Genomic DNA, 12,531 nt, shown 5'->3' on the forward strand with positions numbered 1-12,531 from the left:
TCTTTATATGTTTATAATAAATGAAAAGTTAATCGAAGAGGCCTAATAAAGGCGGAGAGATATAAAATATATAGATCTATAACGTGTTAAGCAAAATTACTAAAAACCTAAACACACTTCCGTCTAAGGGAAGGGTCGGCCATTTAAAAGTGAAAGAGAGTCCATACTCTCTTTGTCACCCTAATTAAATCTATCCAAAACCAGTTCAAGTTTTGAGATGAAGATAAAACACCTGCATAGCGAAAGCTCAAAACTAGAATAGTGTACTTCACCAAATAGTTGTGAAAACAAATCCAGTTAGTAACAGCGTATTAGTAGGTCTTGCCGGTAGCCCGACAGAGAGAAAATTGGTTCTTTGTTTACTTGGAGTACTAAGTACCTGCTCGACAGATGGCGCTGTTGATGTACACCCCCACCTGCATAGCGATCGCTGGCGTATTTTGACCGTAGGTTTTTCTGTCGAGCAACAGAGTTGCAGCTTATATGATCACCGGCTAAGTTTAATATTGAAAAACAGAGTTTTGCAGACCAACGTGACCTGCGCAGCTTCTATGCAGCAACAAAGGAAATATTCGGTCCCACACGGTCATCAGTGGGCAGCCTGAAGGACGCGGATGGGGCCACGACCATCACCGACAGCGAGGGCATCCTAGCCAGGTGGAGGTCTCACTTTGAGAACCTCCTCAATGACCAAGCAAACACCCCAGACGATCTCCTGCGAATGACCCCGCAGCATCCCGTCCGTCACTGGATGGCACTACCACCCTCCATCCATGACTTCTACAAGGCCCTGCAGCGCATGAAGCCCGGCAAAGCCCCAGGGCTAGACAACATCCCGTTGGAGCTCCTCACTCTCGGTGGCCCCGGTTTGAGGAAGCAAGGGGGCCAGTGTTTCCCCGCTCCCAGCAGATAACCACCAGCCAACTACCTACAGTTCATTATAAAAGTTTAACTTCTGTATTGCAGCTTTGCCATTTATCATTCTCCTATGTAAAGGACAAGGGTTTGTATTTGTGCTGGAACAATTCCAAATTGGACTAAGAAAGAGAACAAGGTAAGTGTACACATAAAATCTTTAACCATACCAAGTCACAAAACAGAAAGTAATATCAGTACTGTACTAACATATATTTAGCAGCAGAGCAGATCATACATAGTAAGTTCTTAATATAATTGATAGTTTTGTATGAACACCCCTATGATAGCATTTAATGATGATACTGTATGTCTAAGGATCAAAAATGTTATTATTGAACACAATAATCACCCTAATTTATGACCATCCATGGCTTAAGTAATTAATAAAAACCTTAATGCAATGTTACACTTGACCCAATACTTGGTCATATCTACCAAACAGCTACAGTATTTTGGAGTCAAAGACATTAGAATAAATCAGAATTTACAACTTACCTACTACAATCTTGGGGCCAAACACGTTTTGCATTTACAAGCTTTCCTTTGGTATTGATATAGCTTTGGCCAGTGTTTTTCAGTTCCTGGCGTTTCTTTTTATCTTTCGTAGAGCCTGCTGCAAAGGCAAGCATTTCTCTCGTTACATCATCAGGAACCTGAAATAAATTCCACCCAATGGTAAAATATAACATTTAGAAATTTGATGTTAACATTCAATACAATAGTTACTAAGTATTATTCTGTTTTATTGGATTTTGTATAAAGTTACATAATGTTGAGTGCTATTATTATGCACAGCATTTTACATAGAAGAAATTCATATTACAATGTATATTATAAATTTTAATCAGTGACTAATGATGAATGTTTTACTTGAATCCTTAAATTGTGGTTTCCTCCTCTTTAAAGCCAGTTAGCAACACAATGTATTGTCAATGTATAATTCAAGAACTATGCACAATTTTGCTTTAAGCCAGGCAAATTGTTAAATAAAAGAAAAAAAATGACAACTACAGTAAAACAAATCATAGCATTTACATAAGCCTGCTCAACAAAGAAACCTAAGTAAAAAATTTAGAATATGAAACAATCAAAGATTGCTGCAGCTACTTTCAAACTAAGCTACCAAATTCGGCCAAAGGAATTGTAACACCTCTTCACATGATAAGAACGATCCATTTTCACCCACCTGTTGCTCCTGTTTCAGTTTTGATTGATTGCTCACTTTCTTATTTGGTGTTTCTGGAGATCCAAACCACAAAGAAGTTGCCAAGAAAGACTGCAACAAAGATGTGGCGAGAGGGCTCTGCATAAGCATGGCTTCTGCAACTTGAGGAGGAACTGCAACTCCTATAAGAAAACATTCAGATCTTTTTAGTCAATATGCACTGTTTGTCCAAAGATATCTCTTAGTTCTACAGAACTTTAGAACAATAAAAGGTCTACAGTATATACAGTACATTCATCATTTGTAAACAGAACTCAACGATGAAGAATTTACGTCCCCCGAAAAATACTTGGGTTTAATCCAAATTTTAAATCATGATAAACAAAGATTAAGTTTTTTTTCTTAAAAAAAATATTAATACTATACAATCTTCTCTGATAAGCAGTACTGTACATGTATGACTAACTTATAGAAATCAGTCGAAAAATTTCAAACTATCAGTCTTTAGATATGCTGTATTACAAATAAATTTTAAAAGCAATTTGTATTTTTCTTAACTATACAAACTTGGGTCCTTTAAAATAAGGAATGTCTTCAGCAGAGCTAGAGCAGCCATTGAATTTGTTTACAAGGTACAATAGTTAACGACATGTGGTGAGCGTATGCAAGTACCCCACCCACTCTCCTGTCAAGGACTCTTCACTTTTGACCCTCAGCTCACAACCGAGATGTGAGTTGGTAAAGGTAGGGCCTTCAAACTTGAAGCTAAGAAAAATATTAATCAATTCTTGAAGTCTGTTATTTGTTCCTTCCATCCATATACCAAGGCACTTCCCCCAATTTTGGGGGGTAGCCGACATCAACAAGAAACAAAACAAAAAAGGGGACCTCTACTCTCTACGTTCCTCCAGTCTAACCAGGTAGCAGCAGTAGGGGACTCAGCAGTATGAAGCTTCATCTGTGGTAGGAAAATTTATTCCTTAGCATATACAAAACCTTTCATCCTTTAAAAGATTAAGAATCACTTCTTAGAAGTACATTAGTGCCACAATCAGAAGAAACAAAGGTAAGGACAGGATAGCCGTGCATGAAAGTAGAGGCTCAGTTATAATAAAATTTGGAATTATTTAGATACTTGGGATCCACTACAAGTCAGGAGGGAGGATGCGAGGCTAAAGTTGAAAATAGGGTAAAAGTAGTCTGGGGAAAGCGGAGGAAGGTAGCTGGAGTGATATATGATAAGACAATGCCAATCAAGCTTAGAGTCAAGATCTATAGCACAGTATAAGACAAGTATTAAGGTACAGAGCAGAAATGTGGGCTCTAAGACAAAAAGAGGAAGAAAAGCTGAAGAGAAGAGAGATGTGAAGGCTGAGATGAATTATGGGAATATCACTTCATGAAAGATTGGAAAATAATGAAACAAGAAGAATGGCAGGGGTGATAAGAGTGACACAGCTGAGATGGTGTGGGCACGTGTCGAAGTTGGATGGTGGGGAGGGAGTGAGGAGGGCTTGAAAGGAACCTGTAAGGAGGAAAATATCGAGAAGGAGAAAGAGAATTGGATGGTGAGATAAGGTGAAGGATGATATGGAGAGAAGAGGTTGACTTTGAGAGAAGGTATTTGGAGAAGGCACATCAGGCAACCGACCCCATAAAGTAGGGATAACAGTAGGAAAGAAGAGCCAGAATTAGAAGACTATGAGCCAACTTGCTTCCTCCACTTACCAACCTTCCTCTCAGGCTCGAGACCAAAGAAGTCGAGCTCTGAGCAACTATCGACAATGACATTTCCCCCTGGGAAGAAACCACTCTGGTTTTTCCAACAGCAAGCACAACACTTGGGATCACTGTTACAGGGGAAGCAGTAGGTACACTCATTGGCCCTTGTAGACAAGTAGAGGGGGAGCCACTGGCCAAAAGGGTGACATGCACAGATTCAGGCCTAATGGATAAAGGGGTGGATGGCACAGAAGCTATTACAGGGTTGATGGGCACCAAGGTAACCCTGACAGGTTTCACTAAACCTGGAGCTTTCTTACGTCCTTTTAGCATTGGCACATTTACTGAAACGAGCAGGAGCTTTCTTCGCAGCCTTAAAGGCTTTCTTTGACTTAGGCTGCACTGCAAGGATCACCAACAGAGTCACTAACACTGGGCCACTAGCACTGGTATCACCACTGGGGTTACTGATACTGAGAACACAGGGGGTGAGGTAGTCTGAGCTACTAGCTTCCTCAAAAACGAGGTTTTCCTGCTTCTGAAGAATACTCAGCAGGAACTGAGCAAAGCTGTATGCCAAGGAAATTCAATGACTGACAAGCTCAAACGAGAGAAAAGTGCTATAAAAGCCCTTTGGTATTGCCAAGGATGATAACATAAAAGACTTAGCCTTCGTTTTCTTCACTCAGCACATGGGGACAACTGCAAATAATGCTCCCTATAAGAAGCACGGTGAGAGCATGGATCTAGAGCTAGTCTAGCCATGAACTGGTTGCTGCGTAAACCATTTCCCCTGCATTTACAATGTTTTTGCTTCACATTCATATTTGAATCTAATCATCTACCATTCCCTTTCTAAGAAAGAGAAAAAGATTAATACCTCTGGATAGATTGCAACAATGTCCTTACTCATTGAGGCAAAAGACCAAAGAGAAAAGTAGCTGACAGGTAAGAGGGAGGGCAACTCGACCACACTCACCACTTGTTATCTCGTTAACAAATTTAACGGCTGTTTTTACTCTACTGAACACAATCCCTATTTTAAAGGACAAAAGATTAGTATACATGTAGGAACAGCTATATTTTTCCATGGAAATACAAAGCTTCATATATTTCTTCAAGACTAGTAAAAAAAAGTTAAGATATAAAACACCATCAATGACACACAAGGTTTGCAACTATAATCAGCATGAAATATTTTGATCCTAACTATCAACGAACTAAATGCAAAACCCTAAAAGTGGTGCTTAAATTACCTTACTTATCATTACAATACCATTCTTAAAGATAAAGCAGAAAATAGAGTTATCTATCATTGCTTCTCATTAGAAAAACAGTTAAGCAGTATAAGTAGCTTGACAAGATTTATTACATGAGAAAGGTGCAAAAGATTAAGATTGGGAGGAGACTGGCTCAAAATCAGGTGACCACTGTGATCGGGGGGGGGGGGGGGGGGGGGGGGGTACTACCCTCCGAAACACAGAGGAAGACCTGATGCAAAGCACATAAACAAAAATATATAATGGCAGATGTTACAAAATGAAAAACAATAAAATACAAAGAAATTCAATAGGCTAAATCGGCATATTGAGTAAATGGGAGAAAAAGGAACACGGCGTAAAAGGAATACAGTGATACCTCGGTACTCGACCATAATCCGTTCGAGATCCGTGTTCGACCTCCGATTTGTTCGAGTACCGAATTTTTTTTCCCCATAAGAAATAATGGTATATATTCTATTCCGTTCCCAAGCACTCGAACAGGCCCAAAATATTAATAAAACGTGTACCTAAACAACAATAATTATCTAAATGTGTATGAAATTGGTCAGAAAATCCTATAAAACAATTTTAAACCATTTACTGTACTAAAATAAAACAATTTTAAACCATTTTCTGTACTGTAGTGAACATACCTTTGAGCAGCGGTTCGATGGCATACAGGGATGGATGTGGAGAGGATGGAAGGGGGAGGTTACTGCTTGGAAGGAGAGTCCCCTTCCATGATGTGGCGGGGTAGTTCTCCTTCAGGAGTTGTTTCTCTCTCCAATGAAAGGGTGGGCAGATCTATTTCAGGGGTTTCTTCTCTTCTTTGTCTCTTCTTTGGAGGAGAAACAGGCTTTGATGTAGCAGCTTTCTTTTCTTTTGTGAAAAACTGGTCTATTGTTAATTGTTTCTTCCTCCTCTGCAGTATTCTTCGAAAATGATACATGACACTATCATTAAACATATGCACTGCCCGGTTTGCTACTGCAATTTCTGGGTGGTATTTTTCAGCAAAAGCCTGCACATCTGCCCACTTGGAACAAATTTCATTGATGAGAGAACTTGGAACATCCTCCCTTACCTCATCCTCTTCTGAAGATTCCTGCTCCACAATCAGATCCTGCTGCTGTTGTTGTTGCAGGTGCAACAATTCCTCCACAGTCAACTCGGTAGAATGGCTTTCTACAAGCTCATCAATATCATCCTTGTCGACCTCAAGCCCCAAACTCCTGCCCATGACAACAATTTCCTCAACGACATCAGTGTCATCAGAAATTACAGGGGTAGCAGTGCTTGGACCCGCCTCTGGTTGGAAACCTTCAAACTCCCTCTCTGTGACACATGATGGCCACAGCTTACGCCAGGCAGAGTTCAATGTCCTATAGGTCACACCTCGCCAAGCTTGGTCAATCATGTTAACAGAGTTGAGGATGCTGAAGTGTTCCTTCCAGAATTCCTTTAGGGTCAACTTCGTGTCACTGGTCACTTCAAAACACTTTCTGAAAAGGGCCTTGGTATAGAGTTTTTTGAAGTTTGAAATGACCTGTTGGTCCATGGGCTGGAGTATGGGAGTAGTATTGGGGGGCAAGAATTTGATTTTGATAAAGCTGTATTCTTCTTTCAAGTCATCCTCGAGACCTGGAGGATGTGCAGGAGCATTGTCCATAACCAGAAGACATTTCATTGGCAAGCTCTTTTCAATGAGGTAAGCCTTAACCTGGGGGGCAAACACTTCGTTTATCCACTCAGTAAAGAATTGTCTTGTGACCCAAGATTTAGTGTTCGAGCGCCACATAACTGGTAGTGCACTTTTACAAATATTATTTCGTTTGAACACCCGGGGGTTGTCCGAGTGGTACACTAACAAGGGTTTGATCTTGCAATCGCCACTTGCATTTGCACACAGCAACAATGTTAGCCTATCTTTCATTGGCTTGTGACCTGGCATCTTCGTCTCGTCCTTGGTAATGTACGTATTGGCTGGCATTTTCTTCCAAAATAACCCAGTCTCATCACAATTAAAGACTTGTTGTGCGATCAAATTTTGTTCATTTATGTACCGATCGAATTCCCCCACGTATTTATCGGCTGCAATTTGATCCGAACTAGCTGCCTCCCCATGCCTAGTAACACGATGAATACCTGTTCTATTACGAAACTTTTCAAACCAACCCCTGCTCGCTTTAAATGTAAATGAATCACTTTCACTGGTACTCGGACTTTTCTTCACTAATTCTTCATAGATATGCAACGCTTTTTCACAAATGAACGCTTCACTAACACTTTCCCCGGCCAACTGTTTTTCTTTAATAAATATTAAAAGCAACTTTTCCATCTCCTCAATCACTTGTGGCCTTTGCTTAGTTACCGCCGTAACTCCCGTTGCAACATTCGCCTTCTTAATCATTTCTTTATGCTTTAAAAACGTAGAAATGGTCGACTTCGCCATTCCGTATTCTACCGCTAAATCGGACACTCGTACACCATTCTCATATTTCGCTATAATTTCCTTCTTCAACTCGATCGTTGTTCGCACTGTTTTCCTCTTCTCCTTCCCCTTAACACTCATTACTTTCTTGGGACTCATTATGAAAGCTAAAAAAGCAATTAAAAGCACTGAAAATCACTAAATCACAACGAATGCTGATCGCGCGTTGTCTGAGTGACGCTCTCGAGAGAACTGATGCTTCCCGAACAAGCGAGAGTGGCCGAGATGGCGCGATCATCACAAAGCCCATGCGGTCGTCACGTGTTCGGCTGGTCGAGTACCGAATTTTTGGTCGAGCACCGCAGCAAAAATTTCTCGAAAATTTTGGTCGAACTCCGAATTGTTCGAGTATAGAGTCGTTCGACTACCGAGGTATCACTTATAGCAAAACTTTCCAATTTCGGGTAGTTGCCGACTTGGAGCGGAAACTATACCATTTTAACAAAACTTAGTCCTCCAAAATTGGGTAAAATACCGATCTCGACAGGTAAGACTAAAATTAATGAAAACGCGTTCCGATTCCCCGTAAAAACTCAACAAACCAAGAATTCTCGCATGAAAGGCTACCGACCGAAGCCGCTAACTAACACTGTCCAAATAGCCTAAATAAAAGATAAAATCATACCAAAACATTGAACTAGATGTCCATAACACAAAAATAAGACTACAATTAGTAAAAGGAACTAATAGAAAGTCTTACAAAACAAAGAGATCCCGAGGAAGCGACACCAAAAGACCGCATACACACCCGTAAGGGAGCGTCAACAAAGTGGCTGAGATAAAACCCAATAAGGTTATTGAATGAACGTGTGTCGCTACCTAGAAATCCCAAACAGACAAATATAATACTCAATTTGGGAGCATGGATCTCCAAAATGCCTGACATCTTCACAAACAAAATAACACAAGAGCTACAAAAAACATGTCCAAACGTTCACGGGTGCTAACAAGGAATGATGGGAGAAGGATAGGTGGTGGTGGTGGTGGTGGTGGTGGTGGTGGTGGTGGTGGTGGTGGTGGTGGTGGTGGTGGTGGGGGGGGGGGGGGGGGGAGTAGCTGTAGTGAACGACACCTCGTAGTAACGGGGGATTTTGAGGAGGGAGAAGTCTAATTGGAAAGGGATCTCTGGTAGTGGTATCACTTGCCCCAGTTTTAATACCGACACCCTTTAGGGGTGAACGAGCTGGATACATTCCTAGCATTCCATGCAACTTTTTTCTCTGGTATATTTAGCAGTATTTATACCTTTGAAATGGTGCTTTAAGGAACATTTCACTGGGTGACACAGGTTCCTCGCCCACAAATAGATTTTTCCTTCGTCAAAATCCCTTATATACTGTACTGTACTGTATTTGGGATGAATACAGTAGCCTACAATGTATCCACTATCAGTTAATAAAATCCCAATTACTAGTGAACACACCAATACCATATACCAACAGACCTATAAACTGCCTACTGTAATCCTCACAAAAGTGTAAGTAAGAAAACACTACACTACTACTAATTTGAATAATATTCGGAACTATTACATAGCGAGATAAAAATTTAATACAAACCAGAGGGAAGCTGAAGCTGGTTGGTATTATCATATTTTACAGGGGACTGGTCTTCAATTGGTTCCTCCTTGACTTTAACTTCCTCTTTAACTCGAACTGGTGTAGACTCCGCTACAGTTTCCTTAGATTTCTGACTTAATGATGACTCGGGTCTCTGTGAGTGTGCATCCCCTTCATCATCCTCTGGAAACAAAGAAAAATTATATAAATGTAAACTTTTCAAAACTAATAACAATTCCTGGTTACAGCAGCATTATAAAGCAATAAAAAATAGACTGGACAAGAGATAAAGGAAATTCTTGCCTATGCATACTTTTCCTGCAATTTAGAATTCTACAACAATTTCAAAACACGAAAGAAAAAGTAATCTAAGAATGTTTGCAGTGTCTTCATTCCTTTCTATCATGTACATTTTTCTCCTGAGTTTCAATCAGGTCCAATTCTCCATCTATGGCCTTCTAAGATACTCTAGGGTCTAGGCTTTCCTACAGTTTGATTCCCTTAAAGAGGGTTTCAAGTTCACTCATGAATGCTACAGGCAAGGAACATCTGAGAGATCGGCACCCATGAACTGCTCTCCACCTAAGCCAAGACCAGGCAATGGCTGCTAATAATGCAACAGATAGACCTTTCATCCCTCTTAAACTACCTACCTCACAAGGACTGTAAGTTTGTGTTTGCCCAGGAACACTATATTTCCATGAACTCAGTCACAAATATTTTTAAGTCTATGACATTTCCAATAGGATCTTCGTAGTACTGTATCCCTTTGGCAGCAACTGTATTGCTTTTTACCTTGCACTTTTCACCTACAGTAATCCCTTTAAATTAACTGTATCATTTTCAATTTTCCTTTACTGTACAAATCCTTCCAACAAGCTCGATGAGAGCCCATCATTATGATCATATAAGCGCCTCAGCACAGTGCTGTACTGTAGTGCCACTGTTTCCATCACAAAACTCTTTCTTTTTATATCATGGACAAATCTCACTTGAATAAAGAGCGTCATTATCCTCCCTCATCCTAACCATAGATAAATTTCACCTTTTTTCAATAGATATCAATATTCAAAAACTATGAGAATCTAATGTCCCACCATTATATCCAGCACTACAAAAGGTTCTTTCATTCTTTTAAACTACGTACATGTATCTGTAATGGACTTTTACTTCTACCTCAGTAAACATTTCAAAATAGTTTTACAAAGCTGGTCTACCTTCTTCCAGGTCTACTGTACATATAAAAAAAAATTGGCCACCTGTATCAATAAGGATTCTATACTCCATATACTTCGTCATCCTGCACCTTTAAACACTTCTTCCTTTTGCCACTTCCATATTAATTGGTTTGACTAACTGTTCCTCTTTCCTTCTCATCGCATATTTAAACCATCTACAGAACATTTTAGAGCCGTCAACACTTTTTACAGCTTCTGAACACATAAAACTCCACCTATTCCTTGTTCTTAATACTGTGTGATTTTTCATGTATAAAAATTAAAAAAGGCATAAAATCAACATTACGGAATGTCAAAAGGGTAAGGATTATTGGTTTTTTAATTATGATATTTTAATTATAAAATAAATTTTTGAATATACTTACCCGGTGAATATATAATAGCTGCAACTCTGCGGCTCGACAGAAAACACACTCAAAAAACTCGCGAGCGATCGCTATGAAGGTTGCGGGTGTGCCCACCAGCGCCAACTGTCGGCCAGATACCACTCTTGAATGTAAACAAAACCTTCAATTCTTCTCGTCCCGCTGTGTCTCTATTCGGGAGGAAGGGAGGGTCATTTAATTTATATATTCACCGGGTAAGTATATTCAAAAATTTATTTTATAATTAAAATATCATTTTAAAATATTTAACTTAGCCGGTGAATATATAATAGCTGATTCACACCCAAGGAGGTGGGTAGAGACCAGAGTTAATTATGTTTACAGCGTATAAGCTAAGAGTTTTTTCATTTTGGCAGTTATCAATATAACAAAACCAAAATAAATAGGTACCTGGTAAGGAAGTTGACTTAGACGATTACTCTGCCTTGTAAGTCTGTCTTCCTCACGGAGCCCAGCGATCCTCTTAGGATGCTGACAGACTCCCAGGAGCTGAAGTATCAAGGGCTGCAACCCATACAACAGGACCTCATCAAACCCCTAATCTGGGCGCTCTCAAGAAATGACTTTGACCACCCGCCAAATCAATCAGGATGCGAAAGGCTTCTTAGCCTTCCGAACAACCCATAAAACAATATTAAAAACATTTCAAGAGACAGATTAAAAGGATATTGGAATTAGGGAAGTGTAGTGGTAGAACCCTCACCCACTACTGCACTCGCTGCAACGAATGGATCCAGTGTGTAACAGTCCTCGTAAAGAATCTGGACATCTTTTAAGTAAAATGACGCGAACACTGACTTGTTTCTCCAAGAAGTCGCGTCCATAATACTTTGCAGAGATTTATTTTGCTTGAAGGCCACGGAGGTTGCTATATCTCTAACTTCGTGCGTCTTAACCTTAAGCAAATATCGGTCTTCCTCATTCAAGTGAGAATGAGCTTCTCGTATTAAAAAAATCTGATAAAATATGACAAAGAATTCTTTGACATAGGCAATGAAGGTTTCTTAACTGAGCACCATAATGCCTCAGATTTCCCTCGTAATGACTTAGTACGAGCTAAATCGAACTTAAGAGCTCTAACAGGACATAATACTCTTTCCAGTTCGTTGCCTACGATCTCTGATAAGCAAGGAATATCAAAAGATTTAGGCCAAGGACGAGAAGGCAGTTCATTTTTGGCCAGGAAACCAAGTTGAAGTGAACAAGTGGCTTTTTTCTGTTGAAAAGCCGATGTTCTTACTGAAGGCATGAAGTTCACTGACCCTTTTAGCCGAAGCCAAGCACACTAGGAAAAGTGTCTTGAGGGTGAGATCCTTCAGGGAGGCTGAATGTAATGGCTCAAACCTGTCTGACATGAGGAACCTTAGGACCACGTCTAAGTTCCATCCAGGAGTTGCCAAACGACGTTCCTTAGAGGTCTCGAAAGACTTAAGGAGATCTTGGAGATCTTTATTGTTGGAAAGATCTAAGCCTCTATGTCGAAAGACCGAAGCCAACATGCTCCTGTAGCCCTTAATCGTGGGAGCTGAAAGGGAGCGAACCTTTCTCAGATGTAAAAGAAAATCTGCGATTTGGGCTACAGAGGTACTGGACGAGGACACAGATGCTGACTTGCACCAGTATCGAAAGACTTCCCACTTCGACTGGTATACTCTAATGGTAGAAGCTCTCCTAGCTCTTGCAATCGCACTGACTGCCTCCTTCGAAAAACCTCTAGCTCTTGAGAGTCTTTCGATAGTGTGAAGGAAGTCAGACGAAGAGCGGGGAGGCTTTGATGGACATTCTTTACG

At 40.2% G+C, this 12,531-nt stretch overlaps 1 protein-coding gene across 4 annotated transcripts in view; it reads right to left on the reverse strand.

The window, feature by feature from the left end:
* Positions 1 to 12,531, reverse strand: part of LOC137657631 (neurofilament medium polypeptide-like) — a 71,785-nt gene that overhangs the window by 27,332 nt on the left and 31,922 nt on the right. For all 4 annotated transcript variants that reach the window (XM_068392012.1, XM_068392014.1, XM_068392013.1 and 1 more), the window contains exons 6-8: positions 9,118 to 9,300; positions 2,105 to 2,265; positions 1,414 to 1,571 (exon numbers count right to left, since the gene is read on the reverse strand). In XM_068392012.1, coding sequence (XP_068248113.1) covers positions 1,414 to 1,571; positions 2,105 to 2,265; positions 9,118 to 9,300 — 502 coding nt within the window. The remainder of the gene's footprint in view (positions 1 to 1,413; positions 1,572 to 2,104; positions 2,266 to 9,117; positions 9,301 to 12,531) is intronic.

Source organism: Palaemon carinicauda, chromosome 18, assembly GCF_036898095.1.
Source record: "Palaemon carinicauda isolate YSFRI2023 chromosome 18, ASM3689809v2, whole genome shotgun sequence".
Lineage (NCBI taxonomy): Eukaryota > Metazoa > Arthropoda > Malacostraca > Decapoda > Palaemonidae > Palaemon > Palaemon carinicauda.